General features: G+C 43.2%; 1 protein-coding gene across 1 annotated transcript in view; it reads left to right on the top strand.

The window, feature by feature from the left end:
- abcc8 (ATP-binding cassette, sub-family C (CFTR/MRP), member 8) overlaps positions 1 to 19,451 on the top strand; it is an 88,093-nt gene that overhangs the window by 46,455 nt on the left and 22,187 nt on the right. The window contains exons 19-28 of the mRNA XM_008287096.1: positions 421 to 459; positions 1,110 to 1,208; positions 5,889 to 5,973; positions 6,294 to 6,374; positions 9,053 to 9,190; positions 10,010 to 10,135; positions 10,341 to 10,437; positions 12,749 to 12,996; positions 17,780 to 17,946; positions 19,146 to 19,373. Coding sequence (XP_008285318.1) covers positions 421 to 459; positions 1,110 to 1,208; positions 5,889 to 5,973; positions 6,294 to 6,374; positions 9,053 to 9,190; positions 10,010 to 10,135; positions 10,341 to 10,437; positions 12,749 to 12,996; positions 17,780 to 17,946; positions 19,146 to 19,373 — 1,308 coding nt within the window. The remainder of the gene's footprint in view (positions 1 to 420; positions 460 to 1,109; positions 1,209 to 5,888; positions 5,974 to 6,293; positions 6,375 to 9,052; positions 9,191 to 10,009; positions 10,136 to 10,340; positions 10,438 to 12,748; positions 12,997 to 17,779; positions 17,947 to 19,145; positions 19,374 to 19,451) is intronic.

The following is a 19,451-nucleotide window of genomic DNA, read 5'->3' as shown; positions in this document are numbered from 1 at the left end:
GTGAGATGAATGAGCAACAAACATCCCGACAGCCGCAGACCTCGTGTTAACGCAGCCGTCTCAGCCTGAGGAACTGGATCCTCAGAGAGCTGCGTGCGTCACGGTCGAAATGGGTCGACGCCGATTTCCATATCTGCAAAATTACAGGAAGAAAATCTGTGAGGGAGGCGGGACGTGGGCGATATTTTTAGGAATGATGATGTGTGTGTTCATGTGGGACAGGGGTTGGCCTGTTTGTGTTTGGGCTGACATGATTGCCACAGTGAGGGATGGGTATTGGGGGGGTTAGTGTGTGTGTTAGTTCTTTGTTAATCATTACAGGATTATGGAGGAGTCAATACTCTGTTTATTTCCTGGGGAACGCTGCTGCTCTAATGATTTGAGTGTGTCTCTAATACGTGTTTGATATTTCCTCTGCAGTCCCACCGACAGAGACGCAGCGAGTGACGGAGACATCAGGTGAGCTGAGATGCAGCAGGCGGTCTCCATGGAGACGCATCTCCATTACCTTATCTAGAAATCCACTGAATAATCGAGAACTGGCTGTACTTGCCCCTGACCCTCACCTACATATTGACCACAGCCTTTTATGATTCCTGGAACACCTCTTTATGGGCACGAGTCACTTTTCTGTAACAGCAGCTTCTGTGGTCCAGGTGTTAATCTGAACCTGAGTGTGAAACCACAAAGGCACAGTTGGTAGCACTGTTGCCTCGCAGCTAGAAGGTCGCTGGTTCACGTCCCGGTGAGGACACCCAGGATCTTTCTGTGTGGAGTCTCCATGTTCTCCCCGTGCAGCGTGGGTTCTCTCCGGGTTCTCCGGCTTCCTCCCACAAAGATCCAAAAACATGTTGAGGTTAATTGGTGATTCTAAATTGTCCGTAGGTGTGAATGTGAGTGTGCTTGGTTGTCTGTCTCTAAGTGTAGCCCTGTGATAGACTGGTTACGTGTCCAGGTGAACCTGCTTTCACCCTGAGTCAGCTGGGATAGACTCCAGCCCCCTACGACCCTCGTGAGGATTAAGGTGTATAGATGATGGATGGATGGAGTAAAATTTAAGTCTAAGGACATGTTTGTTTGACACCTCTGCATGTGTTCATCTCTGGTAGGAAGAGAGGCGCTGTGGCCTACGCGTCCCAGAAGCCCTGGATGTTGAACGCCACTGTGGTGGAAAACATCACCTTTGAGATGCCCATGATCAAGTCAAGGTGAGAAGCTCAAACCTGCATCTGCACCTGTTTCACATTGAGGCATTTCTGAGCTTCCACCCGCTGTCGGTTTGGTTGATGGCAGAGCTGTAAGTAGAAACAGATGTGACTGAACCAGAAGTTGGTTTATTAGAGAAGAGAGATGACAGAAAATTAAAAGAGAGAGAATTAAGATTTCTGGCTGATTCAAACCAAGATTCAAGATTAACTTTATTGTCCCAGGTGTGGGAAATTTGTCTTGGGCTGTTTCACTCACGCTGCAGCCAACACAAGCAACACAAACACAGTTAATAGATAGAATAAATACATACATCAAGTCAAAGCAGAATAAAATGAATATCATAGTCTGATTACATGAGTCCAAAACAAAAAACAAAACAAAACAAAACAAAAAACAATTAGAGCTACTTATTAATTAGCCTAATCGAAGCCGGAACTAATTAATTTTTAAATCTGTTCAATTGGCAGCGTGGGACTCTGAGCCTTCTTCTAGAAGGTAACCACTCATACTCTCAGAACAGAGCGTGTGAAGGATCGCTCAGGATCTCGTTGGCCCGGCGCAGAGCGGCCTGTTCATAGGTGTTTTGTAGGGAGGGGCAACCAGGACAGTTGGCTCTGTGAAAAGCCATCCAGGCAGCAGAACCAGAAACATATTCGATATCAATAAACACACACCAGCTTTCGCCAAGTGCTGATGAAAAAAAGGGCAGAAGAAATCACTGCAGTGAACTTTATGAACACACATTAACTGTGGTTCTGCTGCTGTTTAAACAACTGCTGCTGCCTCATATTCACACTGTTTGATGCACTTTAAAATCATTCCTGTAATCAGCTTATTACTGCCGTAGTCACTTTATCCAAACAGTAATGCACAGTCCACTTACCGTTCTCAGTTTAGGGATGCTTATTTATGTAAATTGCTATCGTTTTTCTTACTTTGGGTCCATTTGGTTAGGGAGGATCAGCAAAGTAAGAGCTTCATCGTACAGTGCAGTGGTCTAGTTGTCTATGCACATGATCATTTCTCTGTTTAATAGGCAGCTGCTCCCCGATGAGGGATAACGTACTGCAGATTTATTCAGAGGAGGCCCACAGGAGCCCTTTCGGTCGTGTCCCACTGACATAAATGCTTTTTCACTGTTTGGTATGCAGCTGATCGGCTCCATAGAGTGAAACCTCCAGACTGACAGTAAAAGCTTCTCTGGAACGGTTTCATCAAAATCTGAACATTAAAACCTTCGTGTTATTGCAGGACACATCTTTCAGTGCCAGCTTTTAATCATTTCACTTTTTGTCTTCTTTCTGAATGCGCAAAACATTTAAGAAAACTTCTCAGACTGTGTCTTAGTGCTGACACTGTGACCCCTGAGATCACAATTAAATGTCTCCTTTAGTAATTATAGCAAGATGATTAGCAGATGGGGGACAAAATAAAGGAAAAATCTTCTTATTAAGGTGTTGCTGCCAGAGAGGCTTCATGTGCTTTGATTCTCTGAGTCTCTGGGTCTCTGCCGGAGGGACGAACAACATTCTTGCTGCAGATGTTCCCTCCATTGGTGTTTGGATGATAGTGATGGAGAGCACTGTCATCCTGGAAGCAGCCACTCTCATCAGGGCAGCGATGCTTCATGTCTCAGAACAAATTTGTATTGATTTGCTGTGACCCGTCCATCTAAAAGGACAAGTGGACCCACAACATGACGGCACATAGATCACCGGAGAAGCTGAGCATTTGGGTTTTGCCTTTAATTTGTCTGTATTTGCCTTCAAGCCAAGCTGTTAAACAAAAACAGAGCCGACAGCCTTTCTGCTGCCTGAGACCACTCTGCTAAATGAAATGTGCTGATTTTGTACTTGGAGACCAGAAAAATGAAGCCAGTTCATGACACTGCAAATAAGCTGTCTTGACACCTTGAATCAGGATTTGTTTTTGCTCGACGTGCACAGTTGTGCTTCCTCCCGGTACAGAGTGTGTCCGCTCCTGACACGACAACACGAGGCTTTCTGAAAGGTCAGGTGTTTGCATTTATGAGAACCGCCGTGTTCTCTTTTGGTCTTAATGGATGTTTTTCCCTTTTTTTTGGTAAAATAAAGCTAATGGGCCGCTGTTCTTTGTTGCTGTGGAGATGTTCCTCCTGTCACGCTGTCTGTTTTTGTCTGGCAAAAATCCATCGGACTGAATTACTTTTGGGCTGCAGCGCGCTTAAAGTCCATCTGGTTGTTGAGCTTCTGTGTGTAACAGTTGGTTCAAACTGTTATTTCAGAGGCTGGCTTCCAAATAACGGTCAGTGCTTTGGTTTATTAGCAAATATCTGCAACATTTATAACATTTTCATTAACCTCAGATGCAAATTGGTTTTAGATCAGATGAGCAAATGTCAGAATGTTGACATGTTAAAGTAAAATTGCAAATGTGGTAAAAAATGCAATCATGTATACAGAGAAACTAACCAAACTCTTTAAAAATGGATAGCTGAAATGCATATATGCACATTTTATAGTGATGATGTAACTGAAACAGTGATATAAATTATGGATTTTTGAGGCCAAAGCCAACACTGACATTTGACAGTTTTAATATTATATAGTACAGTTGTGACTCGATAATCCGACCCTTAACAATCCCAAAACCTTGCTATCAGACAGGTTTTTAGGAAAAACGAAGAGAACCCATAAAAACAGCCGTAACAGACCGACAGCCTTGGATTCTGACTCCAACATGACATTTTATGTCACCAATCAGGATGACGGCGTATTATCTGACTGAACAATCCCACAGATTGGCTACGTTCACACTGCAGGACTTGATGCTCAATGAGGATTTCTTTGTGAGTTCCTTCACATTTCCAGTTCAATGCGACTTGTATGTGATCTGCTGTGTGAACTTCATACGACCCAAAAGTGTCCCGCATGCGCAGAAGAGGACACGATGACGTCACACGCAGCGAGCGTGCTCAGTGTTTATGGAAGTAAACATGGATGGTAACGGTGGAGCGTATCTGCCACTCCTCCGCCGCCACCGATGGTGGAAACAGAACTGTGAGCGCTAACTAAACCAGCATCAGCAGCCAAATACTGCCTGTGCGTTCCGACCACTTCCATCCTGTCGGAGCGCTACCCCGGGGTGAAAGTGGCCAGAACGTGCACAAGCACACCGGTCAGTTAGACGTGAAATCCAGCGATGCGTAGTGTTCTAACAATACACAAGTTATTATAACAACTATGAACAATAATTAACAACTAATGAGCCTTCCAGCATCAAGCCCTCCTTGTATCTGGACCTCCCTCTTGACAATCCGACAGCCTCGCTATCCCACATAAAAGAAGGTTTTACATTTAGTGTCGGATTATCAAGTCATGACTGTATATTAGTATTATATAGTTAGTGTATTGAGACCAAGATGTCGGCACAGTTATTGTACCCGTGTTAACACCGGGCCTGAAACCACAGAGCTGCTCGCACGGCTGCAGACTCTCCGTGGTGTTAACACAATGTGCTTTCCAGTGCATACCGTCAGCTCAGAGTGCAGCTCACAGTGTCATGACCCCGTATTGTTGGGGCGTAGCCTTCTCAAGGCTGCGGCAATTACAGAGCTGTCAAACTGTCATGTGAAACTGAGCGGGGCACGCACTCGTACTCCGGTTGCAAGACTATGTGGGTTGCGAAAAACTGGACAATACAGAATCAGATAAAGTGTGTTCATAGAGCAAAACGACTTGTGACGGCCGAAGTGCTGGACACGTTGTCAGACGGGCAGCAAACATCAAGACAGGATGCAAAACCAAAAAGAAAAATAGTATGAAGTACTCCAAAACAGGATAGAAACTTGGAAGATTAATGTCTAAAATACAAACAAACATGGAATATTAAGAGCATTAAGAGCAGCCAAAAGCCAGCGAAAGAATTTACGTCTTGACTTTAAAAATCTCAATAGAGAAAGAGCATTTGATTGAAGCAGGAAAACGATTTGGAGCTGCGACTGCAAAGATTTCTCCTAGGTGCCAGAAATTGACGCATTTTAAATATAAGTCATGTGATCTTAAATGTGAACATGTGTTGGTGATGGAGCACTGAAGTTTGTTCCCAACGTGTCTCTGTGAAGTAGATTAGATTAAACTTTATTGTCATTGCACAGAGCATCAGCGCTGAAGCAACAAAATGCAGTTTATCATCCAACCAGAAGCGCAAAAGAAGCCGTAAAGTGAATTCTACACCGTATTGATAGATATGAAACGTTATAAATGATGCTGGTGTTCGTGTGGTGCGACTACTGAGAAATGTAATCCTGCAAATGATGTCGATGTCGATGCTGGGATTTCAGATGTTGGTAGAAAAGATCTCAGTCATATACGGTGTGTTGAGCAGATACAGAATGAACAGCACAAACACATTACGTATATAAACGAATCATCTCTTATTTATTCTGTATGTGTCTGCTGTTGACTCTGATCAACCTCTGTCTGCAAAATCATTCAAGATGTCTTTTTCTTTGCATCACTGTCTGCATTCAGAGGTCTCTCCTGGACGGGGTGATGCATACATAGCAGCACTTAAGTTTAAGATGTTTATTATTCAAATGAATGCACAGTCTGGATATATTGGCCAACAAGGTAATAATGAGCAGGGCAACAGTTTCCTCCTGAGTAATATTATCATCTGTATTTCTTTGGACCTCCCAGGTACAAAGCCGTCATCGAGGCCTGCTCTCTTCAGCCTGACATCGACATCCTTCCACAGGGGGACCAGACGGAGATCGGGGAGCGGGTCAGTGTCACTGAAACAATTTCTCTTGCATTTTATTTTCCATGTCTGGCTCCCACTGTGGCTCTCTGGATCATTTGTCATCATTACTGTGCAGCGAAGGGTTTGATGTTTGTGTGTGCAGGGAGCTGGACTGACCTTGTTCAGCCACCCAACTGTCACGTCGGATGTTCTTCATCCGGCACTAATGCAGGAAATAAACCGTGATCTCCGTTGTTTCTCCGGGAGAGAGTTCCTGAATGCGATCATGTTGCTCATTCCTCTTTGTGGTGAAACCTTAGCAGTGATATTTTTTTCGCACGATTTCCTGTCGTCTGGTGCAGGGCATCATCCTCTCAGGTGGACAGAAGCAGCGGATCAGTGTGGCCAGAGCCTTGTACCAGCAGACCAACGTGGTGTTTCTGGTACGTTTGCACACAAAAAATCGAATGATTTAATCAAAACGATGGATTCACTCAGTGGATGGCGCCTTTGATTTAACAGTATTCACTGTGAATCGTCCTCAGTTTCTTCATTTTACCATAAAAGTACCAAAATTTGCAAATTTCCAACGTGCAACCCGACATATTGTCACACAGCACAATCTTGTAAGGCGACTTTCTTGGTTTGGTGTCAAAGTAAATCACATTTAGCATGCACAATCCAGATGTTTTAACACCATAACTTACACCTTAATAGCCAGATTTTGGCCAAGACAGGCTGGCATATGATGTCAGCATTCCAGGGAAAAGCTGAGAAGTCAGTTCAACAGACATAAAACTGATCAAACAACAAGCCTATGCAACTGTTATGTTCTCTCCCATTCATTCAAACACTCATAATGCAAAGTATCTGGTTAATTCCAAGTGTTTTACGGCCCCGATGGTATCGACAAGCTTGAAGAAACTCTTGTTAATTCAGACTTCATTCATTTCTAAGACGTTTGCTGTTCCATTATGACTCTAAATTGATGAGATTTTACTGTATTTAGGAGGTTCATAGATGCTTTCTGCTGCCAGAATCAGATCCTAAGGTGTTTAAAATGCATCAAACAATCAGAATGTATGCTAACATCCAGGAGGGTGGCCTGTAAATAATGCACCTGACAAGTTTGATGCTTGGTTGACACTTTAAGGCAAGAGATCTCCAACTCTGGTCAGGGAAATTTCATGAAACTTGCTGTAGAGAGGCAGCATATGGCCAAATGTGAGCTAAAGCATCGGCCTTAGTGGAGGGAGGACCTCTGAGGGGCATTCCGGTTAGAAATTGTTCATTTGTTGTATTTTTTTCCCCCTGTTCATTCTGGAAGAAAACAACTAACTCAACATTTGACACTGACAGTAGCTGTTAGTTGCATCCCTGGTTGCAGCCATTAGATATGAAATTCTTATTTTGATGTGATAGAAACAAAAGTCCATCTGGGACTAGATTGTTTTCTGCTCCGGGTTGAAGCGTGTTGCTATTTTTGTCACGTAGAAGGACATCAGAAATAGAATCACATCTGAGCCTTCAGGTAAAACCCCAAAACATGTTGGGGTAGATAGCTGGAAAACCCCTTTAACCAGGGATCTCCACCTCCGGTCCTGCAGGTCTGAGATGTTTCTGAACTGCAACACACCTGACTCCCATTAATGGATCATTAACAGACCTGTGTAGAACAACAAGCTTTTGGTGATCCATTAATGAGTCAGGTGTGTTGCAGTACGGAAACGTCTAAAACCTGCAGGACTGTAGCTCATGAGGACCAGAGGTGGAGATCCCTGGTTTAAGGGGTTTTTCAGCTATCTACTCCAACATGTTTAAAGTTTTACCTGAAGGCTCAGATGTGATTCTATTTCTGATGTCTTCCTACGTGACAAAAATAGCAACACGCTTCAACCCGGAGCAGAAAATGATATAGTCCCTGATGGACTTTTCTTTCTGTCACATCACAATAAGAATTTCATATCTAATGGCTGCAACCAGGGATGCAACTAACAGCTACTGTCAGTGACAAATGTTTTCTTGACAGAATTAATCGTAAAAAAAACACAACAAATGAACAATTTCTAACTGGAATGCCCCTCAGAGGTTGCAGCCCTGCACTAAGGCCGATGCTTTAGCTCACATTTGGCCATGTGCTGCCTCTCTTCAGCAAGTTTCATGACATTTCCCTGCTGGTTTTTGCAGAATCCTGCAACCAACAGACAGATTGTTCAGATCCAGCTTCCTGAGGGGAAAAGGAAGAAGCAACATTAGCAGCCAGATGGTTGCTGTTGAACCAAAGCTGATCTTGTTTTTATTACAAGTCGTGAACAAAGATTAAAAACGGATTAGACAAAAAAAAAAAAGGAGAAACTCAAACCAAAATATTTAACAGAGCTAAATTCTACCAGAAGTCAGAATCACACTAATCTGTTTTGCTAAAAGCTCCAAAATTAAATCCTGCTCAGGCTTTCCTTCGTTCTCTTACCAAAACAAAATGTGAGTAACTGTCTGACACCTCCAGCTAGCAGCACACTTTACTGCAGCTGCCACCACATGACAGCTTGACAGAGCTTCTAAACACAGGTAGTGAAGATCGGAGGTCGGAGTAAAGATCGTGGCACCAATCAGCAGCAGCAGGGACATGCACATATAAATCTGCATACAAAATATACGTCCCACAAGAACCAAACGTCCACAGTTCCACCTTGATAGAAGAATCATGTTCGACCGCTTGTCCAACACCTTAAAATTTTATTTTACTTGCATATATGACAAAGAAAACAGCAAATCATCGCATTTGAAAAGCTGGAACGAGGAAATATTTGGCATTTTCTGCTTGTTACAAGAGTTTTCTGTCACTAACTAATTTATATGACCAATCCTTGCAGCTCAAATCTAATTAAAACACGACCTCACAGCTCCAGTGAGACGCAGCAGCAGCTGAACTCTCTGACTGTCAGTTTCTTAATAAATAATAACTACGCATGTTTTCTCAACAAATGTAACTTGACGCCTCTTCTGCAGTGAATATTTAATGTCATAGCTCAGATTTGAACCAAGTTTTCAGGAGAACTTGCTGATTTTTATTTTTTTTTCCTGCTTCTGTACATTTTACCGTCTGTTTCTGTGTTTTCAGGACGACCCGTTTTCCGCCTTAGACATCCACCTGAGCGACCACCTGATGCAGGACGGCATCCTGAAGCTGCTGCGAGAAGAGAAGAGGACGGTGGTGCTGGTCACGCACAAGCTTCAGTATCTACCGCATGCAGACTGGGTGAGACCAGCGAGGGTTCGATTTAGAGGGAGATTTGCTGTTGTTATCTCCAGCTGTGGGGCTGCAAGGTGGCTCAGTGGCTAGCATAGTTGCCTCGCAGCTAGAGGGTCGCCAGTTCGCGTCTCGTGAGGACACCCGAGATCTTTCTGTGTGGAGTCTCCATGTTCTCCCCGTGCAGCGTGGGTTCTCTCCGGGTTCTCCGGCTTCCTCCCACAGTCCAGAAACATGTTGAGGTTAATTGGTGATTCTAAATTGTCCGTAGGTGTGAATGTGAGTGTGCTTGGTTGTCTGTCTCTAAGTGTAGCCCTGTGATAGACTGGTTACCTGTCCAGGTGAACCTGCCTTCACCCTGAGTCAGCTGGGATAGACTCCAGCCCCCCACTGGAATCTACTGGTGTTGTTTTTTTGTGTTACTTCTATTTTTAGCTTATTATATGTTTAGATTGTATATTTTTTAGCCTTCTATATCTTTAGACTGTATATTTTGTAGCTTATTATATGTTTGGGCTGCATATTTTTTAGTATGTATATTTTTCAACTGTGTCTTTTTTTGTTTTTTAAATGAGGGTTTGAGAGAAATGCAGTTTCCGTTCTCTGGATGTGTACACGTGTAGCAGAACTGACAGTAAAGTGACTTTGACTTTGACTTTAACTCTTTAACGATCACAGTAATCGAGCAGATGTGTGATATATTATTCATGACATTTTATTGTCTCCGTTGTGATTCATCCCGGGGCACATAAAGATCGATTTTCAGTCTCGCCTAATTAAACGCTGCTTTACTTCTCTTTGTTTCTGTGTGTGTGTGCTTACTATCAGATTATTGCCATGAAAGATGGCACCATCCAGACTGAAGGGACTCTGAAGGACATCCAGAACTCGGAGCCCGACCTCTTCGAGCAGTGGAAAACCCTGATGCACAGGCAGGACCAGGAGTTTGAGACGGTGACTATTGACTGCAGAAGCTTTAACGAGCCTATAATGAGTTCGAATCAACATCTAATGATTGTTAATTTGAGAGTTTTTAGATCCAGGCGAGGTGATCACAGTGCAGCGCTGCTCGGAATGAGAGTCTGATTATCTGGGTGTTTGCTTAGTAATCTGCTGGAGGAGGGAATAAATCCGATGTTTATCATTACGCGTCCTTCAGGAGACGGTGGAGGAGAGCATGACGGATCTGGAGAGGAAAAACCTGCGAAGGGCCATGTACTCCAGAGAGGCTGCGAGGACTGAAGAGGACGAGGAAGGTGAGAGGACACGAAGGATAGGTGGTGATTGCAGTCGCTGCTTCTCTGAATTAAATGTTTACGTCCGCTGCTAACGATAAATGCAGGATCTCATTTGTCTGTTTGCTGAGGAGCAGCACCTGTTGCATTAAAGCTGAAGCTCATCCAGCTCGTTTTTAATGTCGCCGCCTCCTTTAATGTCTGCAGTGATTTGAATGAAATGAAAATTCTGTGGATTTTATTCCCTCCTGCAAACATTGCTGTTAAAAACATCTCAAATCATCAGCGGCTTCTGCTCTGATCTGCTTGGATCTTTTATTTCACTATAAACTGTGAATATTAAAATGGTATCTGAGAAGTTTTAGCTCGATAGATTAAAACTTTTCAAAACAAGCCCATCAAGCTGCTTTTATCACATTTTTTTCGCTCATTAAAACTTGAAGCTGTCGGATTAACAGTATCTCAGGAACTATTGAAAATAACCGTCTGACATTTTCACTGTTATTTCTAATCATGCCGTTGATTTAGAAACTGCAATATTTAAGCTGTCGTGGAAAGTCCCATCTTTGAGCGCAGATTAACAAACAAAAAAAAAAAGATAACACAGGAGACAAATATTTTCTGGACCGTATGTGTAGCTGCACGTCACAAAACCGATAAAATGCTTCTTAATTCAAAACACTTGGTCACAAAATGAGTAGAAATGTATTTTTGTTCATTTTTCTAATTTATTGAGCAGCTATGAAAACAAACAATATCCTCTTCTTCCTCAGTAGTAACACGATTTCTCAACATTGCAGAATCTGAATCAATAACAGCAGAAATTTCAGGTTTTTATCTTTAATAGTTTCTTTTTTGTTCTTCTTCTTCTGTTTTTTCCTGCTTCTTATACTTTTTCTACTTCTTCTACTACTTTTTCTCCTTTTTGTTCCTCTTCTACTACATTTTCTTCTTTTTCTTCTTCTACTACTTTTTCTCCTGTTTATTCTTCTTCTATTAATTATCTTCTTTTTCTTTTTCTCTTTCGTCGTCTTTTTCTTCGTCTTCTTCTTCTACTACTTTTTCTCCTTCTATTTCTTCTTTTTCCATTATTTTTCTTCATCCTTTTCTTCTTTCTCTCATCATTTTCTTCTACTTTTTCTTCTTCTGCTATTTTTTACTCTTTTTCTTCTTCGTCTCTTCTTTTCTTTTTCTACAACTACTACTACTTTTTTCTTTTCTTCTTCTTCTACTACTTCGCTTCTTGTTCTTCTACAAATTTTTCTTCTTTTTCTTTTTTAATCTCTTCTTTTTCTTCTTCTACTACTTTTCTTCTTCTTCTTCTCCTCTCACTTGTTTACCTCTCTGCTTCTGTTCTGACTTTCTCAACAACCACACACGTCATCGTATTCTTTCCAGCAGCTTCCCGCCGCGGCCGAACACTGAATCTGACTCTTGACGTGTGTGTGTGTTTCTCTGCTGTTGACCGTGTGACTGTAATGGAGGGTGCTAAGCTGCAGTGGCTGTACTCTTTATCTGTGTTCTGTGTTGTCTCCCGTGTGCTGGTGGCACCCCGGGGTGGACTTGTGCGATGGCTTCAGCCCTCGTGTTCGATCGAGCAGGTGTGGCCACAAAGCATGGTTTGAAACAAAAAAGCAAAAGCAGAAATGAAGAAGTTTGTGGCATTGTGAGATGAACTGCAAACGTGTCGGCGTCTCATCATCCACTGAGCCTTTTCTTTCTTTCTCCACAAGCATTTGTCACTCCTGCTCCTGAAAGCCTCCTCAATGCGAGCATGACGGTAGCAGTAGTCGGTTTCAGCCCCGCCACTCATTCTCTCCTTTCCTTTTCCTCATGCTCCAAAGCTTGCTGCATGATGCCATGTGTTACATTAACATGGGGGGTGAGGAGCAGGCCGGGGGTGGTTTATAGTCGCTCCTCACCCCGAGTCGGTGTGTCATGGCTGCTCCACTGCCCCCGAAAAGCTCACCATTCATCGGAATGAGCATCTGCTTGGTGTTGACAAAGTCGTAGCCTTTAGCGCTCTTTCTCTGTGGTTTCTCCTCTACTTTGGACCTTTTTTTTTTTTCTTCTCTTCTCTCTTTTCCTGTGCTAGCAGTGGTTTGACACACAAACCCAGGAGGGAAAATATATCAAGGAATGTGTCAGAAAAGGAAAGGGAAAGAGAACAGGGAGAGAAAGTTCAGATTGTAAAATATTGTGGAAGAAGGGACGGAGGAGAAACAGTAAGGAGTTAAACACAGAAACAGTAACTTAAATAAAGCAGGAAAAGGGTCAAAGTAAAACTTGGCCTCATCAGATCTGGACTAACTCGTCTCCGTCTCGACCCCAGATGAATCCGTGGAGAGCGACGACGACGACGACATGTCTCAGGCGATGCGCCAGCGAGCCACCATCCCCTGGCGCTCCTGCGGGACCTACCTGTCCTCGGCCGGCGTCCTCCTGCTCAGCTTGCTCCTCCTGTCGCAGCTCCTCAAACACTCCCTCATGGTCGCCATCGACTACTGGCTGGCGCACTGGACGTCGCACGTCATCGCGGCCAAGATCAATGCCACGGCTCAAAACTGCACCGTCGTCCAGGTGAGAGGACAAACGCTTTGGTTTGTGACTGAGTGGATTTGTTGCTGTCTGACCAAGTTCTGCTGCTCTGTGTTTGCACTTGATGTCACCTTTAAATTGCCTGCCTTTAAATCCATGTATTTATTGTTTGTTTTACATACTTATGTGTCTCTAGTGAGTCTGGAGGCTGACAACATATGAGCAAAGCCCATCCCCACATTTCTTTCCTTCCTCTATCAAATCAAAAAAAGTGTATTTCAAGCTTGCAGCTGCTTGTTTTGTTAAAAGCACCTCCGTCAGCTGATGAATAGATCTGGGCAGAGAAAGCCGGCCAACTACTGATGATGCATCACTCAGCAGCTGACCCATAAACAAGTTATACCAAATCAAGAACGAACAGGGAGTTGCAAGAATCCTTTTTCTGAGTCAGATTCTGGTTCAAAGAGATGCGTCTGACCTTCTGTTTTCACTGCCGGCCATATTGGTTCTCACTTTTACTGGGATGAAAAGGCACAGCCCTCTGCCTGAAGTTTAAAGCTACAGACAATTAATTATCCCAATTAGAACAGGACTAAAACCAGTGGAAGTCATTGGAGATCAAATGGTCTGGGCAGGATTTTTAGCTGAAACTTTTCCTTGTTAAAAAGAGCTTTAAAACAGGACCTGTAAGAGGCACAGTTAATTGTTTTGGGCTTTTTTCAAGCAGAAACATAATCCGATGCTGTTCTTCTTCTGCATCAGCGCCTCCCCAGTGGGTCGCAGGATGAACCTGAAGGGTTCCTGAGCTGAACAGACGGCACGTTGTTGCTACACAAGTTTGAACTCTTATGTAAAACACATAATTGTTTGTCTTTTAGACCTCAGAAGTGATCTTTAACGTGCTTTTATAGAATTCTGGTATCTCTATTTTAAAGGGGTCATGATCCAAAATTGGGCTGCAAGGTGGCTCGGTGGTTAGCGCCATCGCCTCGCAGCAAGAAGGTCGCTGGTTCACATCCCGGTGAGGACACCCGGGATCTTTCTGCGTGGAGTCTCTATGTTCTCCTCGTGCAGCGTGGGTTCTCTCCGGGTTCTCCGGCTTCCTCCCACAGTCCAGAAACATGTTGAGGTTAATTGGTGATTCTAAATTGTCCGTAGGTGTGAATGTGAGTGTGCTTGGTTGTCTGTCTCTAAGTGTAGCCCTGTGATAGACTGGTTACCTGTCCAGGTGAACCTGCCTTCACCCTGAGTCAGCTGGGATAGACTCCAGCCCCCCATGACCCTAGTGAGGATTAAGATGTATACATGATGGATGGATGATCCAAAATTGTAGGAAACATTTTGTTCTGTAATAATAAACTACTGACTCTCATTTAGACCAAACAAGCAGATAAATGACTGATGATGACGCGCTGGGCTTTTTTTCTCGCTATTTTCTGACATTTTATACATCAAAGCGATAAATTGCGAAAATAATAAATGATGAAAACAACCATCAGTTGTGAAAAATCTGCGGCACAGAGGAGTGAAAAACAGTGTGAAATTACATAAGGGGATTCTCGCTAACTCTCCGGCGGCTCTCAGTTGATTGGAGTTGACCTAAAACACGAACACAGGCGCTGCCAAGTCCAGATGGAGCGTTCGCTAACGCACCCTGAAGCAGCAGCGGCCTCATCTGCATATAAAAGCAGCAGAAACCCATTTATGAGTCAAAATGGAAAGAAGCATTTTGTGAAAGACTTCTGAGATTTGACGGTGCAGAGGGTTAACTCGTGTGGCTGAGTTCGATCTCAGCGAGGAGTGCAAACATCACACCAGCAAATTCGGACTCTTTTTTTAATGACCTGAAGTGACCCCTTCATACAGCTCATAGCTGCAGATAGGATTTATCACCAGTGTTATGTTCCCTGAGCCTTTATTCAGCCTGACTTTTTCAGTGTCCTCTTGCTTAATATAGACTCCAACATTCACGCACGCAAATACACAGAAAACTCATTCAGAGAGTTATAAATAAGGTGAGCAAGGTTAAGCTGCTCCGTTCACACCAGCATGTGGCAGGTTGTCGTGTTAGAGGACCAGTAAAGCTACCAACAGTTATACGAGTCTGACTTTGTTTTGTGAGTCTGTCCGCTGAACTGAAATGTCAGGTCACATTTCATACAGTCATGTGACGGCTAAAGACGGAGTCAAGTGCAAACACAGCGCTCGTCTCTCCTCCTTTCTCTCACACGAGCAGATAAATCGAATGCTGCACTTGGCCGAGCTGCAGCGTCTCTTTGCCAGGTTTTATCTAATCTACGCTGTGCTGCAGACTAATCCACGAGGGGACACTCGGAAGTCCCATCCTGCTATCAGACACCCACATCACTGCCACAGCGCCGTCTGAGGGAGCTGGCAGGAGTCTCCAAACTTCACTTCACTGTCCAGACGCTCTTGTTAGACAGATAATTTGTGGCTCTGGAATCTGAAAGCAAAGAAACAATAAGAGGATTACACAAGTGGAAGGATTGGAGCGTGTAATATACCACTGTATACATAAATAAAATACCAATGTATTTGATTAAACTGATGTTTTATTTTTCTGCTTTACACACATTTCTGAAGGATTGTTATAAAGTGAGATTTTGACACTTTAATGTTGCACAATTAACAAAAAGAAAAAAAACATCAGCTGACATCAACAGCTGAGATTTGTTGTTGGTTGACTCTTCGTCCATGTTTAAAAAAGACTTGGGAGAATTTGGGAGTCAGTCCATCCATCCATCATCTCTACACCTTTATCCTCACTACGGTGGTGGGGGGCGGAGCCTATCCCAGCCGACTCAGGGTGAAGGCAGGTTCACCTGGACAGGTAACCAGTCTATCACAGGGCTACACTTAGAGACAGACAACCAAGCACACTCACATTCACACCTACGGACAATTTAGAATCACCAATTAACCTCAGCATGTTTCTGGACTGTGGGAGGAAGCCGGAGAACCCAAGAGAACCCACGCTGAACGGGGAGAACATGGAGACTCCACGGTGTCCTCACCGACCTTCTAGCTGCGAGACGACGCTGCTAACCACTGAGCCACTTTGCAGCCCGGAGTCAGTCCAGTGCTCCACATCTGGGTCGTGACTGCTGCTGTGTTTACATTCATCGGGGCTCAGAGCACGTTCTGCTCTAAACGCAGAGTTTAAACTAATGAAGCACGATGGGCTCTCATTATCTGTTAGCGTTTCGTTCATGCTTTACAATCATCGGCTGATTGAGCTGTTTGTATTCATGCAGCGCTACAAGCCATCGTGCCCCGACAGTTTTTAATATCATTCTGCTCAGGCCACAGTTATGCCATCCAGGATCCATCCATTACTGTTGTTGTTATAAGAGGATGTGAAAGGCATGTTTTATATCTAAAAGCTACGAAAATTATGTAGTTTATCTGAAACTTTAAACACACAGAGAATCTTTAGAGTTTCATCTTTCCAACTGCCCTTGAACGTGTCATTTCAAATGCACAGTCCCATCAGGAAAACTTGTGATATTTTACAAGAATCAGTTTATTTTATGCATCTCATCACAAATATTTCCCAAATTGTTTGTACCAGATGCTGTAACAAATTCTGCACTTTTTGGTGCAATTATGAAGCCACGATGGACTCAGCTGAGACCGACAGTCATGTGAGCTGCAGGCTGTGTTTACACAACAAGACAGACTGAGAGGAAAATAAAACCTGCTTGATCAATAAAGTAAATCATCATGGTTGAAAACAGAACATAGTTGTTGGAAGATACCTTCAGCATAGAGTCGACGTGCACACTAGAGTGTGTACAGGCTGTAAAAGCATAGTCAAACGGGTTATCGATGGCTTTTGGAACCTCCACACACACACAATCTTTTTTGGTATTATGTCATTATAACTTTAACATTTTTAACTTCTCTTCACTTGTAGCCACAGTTGTTGTTTCCGTAGAGGTTCAGGAGTTTATGTAGCAGTGCAAAATAAGTCCACAGTGAGGGGGAGCAAAATAACACCCAGAAACTGTTTGGGTTTCAGAGAGTTAAGAGAAGTTTATCCCTCAGCCGAATACCTGGTGCTGCTTTGGTTTAAGACTCAAGTCAAACAACAGAACCATTCATCACAAACAGTCCAGAAATAAAGTCCATGTACAGTCAGACCTGCGGCTGTTAATTAGACGATGAGTTCAGGTTTTAGTCCTGCATTTTTGCTATTTTGAAGGACTTCTAATATGAAACTCTTTCTCATTTTGTCATTTAGGAATGAACCCTAAGCAGCTAGAACACCAGATCATGTTATCAGAAGTTTATTTGCAGATGATATGAAGTTTTTGATTCCAATGATCTCCCACATTTGAGCTTCAGTGCTTCACATGTAAAATCTAGCTGCTCGTTCAGAAATGCTTTTTGACAAATCCGTTTCCGATTGATTTTCTAACCATGAATCCAACTTCAATTTAGGATTTTTTAAGGTGGTGAAATTTCAATTTGTGACTCATACAAGGAAAGACATGAAAGCTTCCTGCTGTGCTGCACGACATCAATGAGTCATAGAAGACTGAAAAGGTTTAATCAGGTGACGCACAGAGTGAACAGGATGAGCTGAAAGCAGAACGGAGCAGCAGAGGAGCATCCAAGCTTCTCTTTTGTCACATCAGAAGGCTAATTTTTAACCAGCCTCTGAGTTTAATTATGCTTATAATTACAGAACAAGCAAAGTGAGTGGCAGGGACGTCCCTGCTCCTTCTCGCCTTCTCCAACACCCACAGAGCTGCAGCGACGTCTTTAATAAAGTCTAATTAAGCGACTCTCTGCGTTGCAGGCCTGCGGCTTCAGTCACTCCTGGTATCTGTCGGTGTTCAGCGTCCTGTGCTGCCTCGGCATCATCCTCTGTCTGGCCACGTCTGTGGCCGTGGAGTGGACCGGCCTCAGAGTGGCCAAAGAGCTCCACCAGAACCTGCTCAACAAGATCATTCTGGCCCCCATGAGGTACGACACTCGCTGTGTTTGTGTTTCGGTGCCTCGTGATGTGTGAGCGAGACAGACGTGTGTTTGCTGATAGTGTGTGCTCGCTAAAACGGATCATTTATAAGAGGAAGCGCCGTTAAAGCACCTTGTTTTCACCTCATTACTCAGAGCACCATCTGCCTTCCTCACACAGAACCCAGGAGGCTTCGCTCACCTGAAGACATGCGTGTGCATGTGCTGTATGTACAGTCACATGTGCAGCTGAATAAACAGACAAGGTTCACATGAGAGGATTTAAAAATGAACCAGCTGTGTGTCTGAGCAGCTTTATGTCAACTATTATTGCATAAATCGCCTCAACACTTTAAAGTCTGTGACTGTTCTGTGAAGAATATGATCTGGTACGATAATGTCGTTATAAAAGGAAACGATTAATTAGATTTAACTGGAATTTTGGGTGTAAATCTTTAGAAAAACCCCAAATTCACCACAAAAGTAAAGATTTATGCCAACAAATATTACACAACTCTCTAAAATGCACTTTTACACTGTAAAAATGTTGATCGAATTAAATTAGAATTAAATTATTGTTTAGATTTACCTTAAATTTTAGATGTAAATTGTTATTGTGACAAAAATCTAGAATTAACCTCTTAAGTGAAGAATTAATGTTAACTGTATTTGTAAAAATCACTTTAATATACTTCTAGACTATAAAACTTTATACAGTCTGTGAAGAAGATGATCCTATAAGATTATACAGTTTTAAAATGAAGTGATTAATTAAATTGAACTGCAACTTTAGGTGTAAAATGTCAAAGGAACAGTTGTAAGCATTTAAAATAACCACTAAAGCTTTATGTCAACTCGGAATGCATAAATAACTGAAGGAAGGAAGAAAGGAAGGAAGGAAGGAATGCATAAATGAGGGAAGGAGGAAAGGAAGGAAGCAAGGAATGCATAAAGGAAGGAAGGAAGAAAGGGATGCATAAATAAATGAGGGAAGGAAGGAAGACAGGAGACTGACAGAATGAATCAATGCATGGATTGTAAATAGTTTCTGTAACATCAAAGAAAAAACTCTAAAACCCTAAAACATTTCCCACCAAAGTAAAAGACATTAATGTCCCTACAGGATCCACTGCTCACACTTGCTTATGTTTCTGTGTAATAACCGAGTTAACCAGAGAAAGTCAGATCATCTTTCTTCGTCCCTCCAGGCTGTTTGAGACGACTCCACTCGGCAGCATCCTCAACAGGTTCTCCACGGACACCAACACCATCGACCAGCACATCCCCACCACCCTGGAGTGCCTCTCCCGCTCCACCCTGCTGTGCGTGTCCGCCCTGGGCGTCATCTCCTACGTGACGCCCGTCTTCCTCATCGCCCTGCTGCCGCTGGCCGTCGCCTGCTACTTCATCCAGAAGTATTTCCGGATGGCTTCCAGGTGAGACGGATGCACGGGTGTGAAGCGTGTTCAACTGTCAGGTGATGATCAGGTGCCATGTGTTCAGTTTAGACAACA

Source organism: Stegastes partitus, unplaced genomic scaffold, assembly GCF_000690725.1.
Source record: "Stegastes partitus isolate 25-593 unplaced genomic scaffold, Stegastes_partitus-1.0.2 Scaffold487, whole genome shotgun sequence".
Lineage (NCBI taxonomy): Eukaryota > Metazoa > Chordata > Actinopteri > Pomacentridae > Stegastes > Stegastes partitus.
The sequence above is the reverse complement of the archived record's forward strand: the minus strand, read 5'-3'. Positions and strand labels throughout refer to the sequence as shown.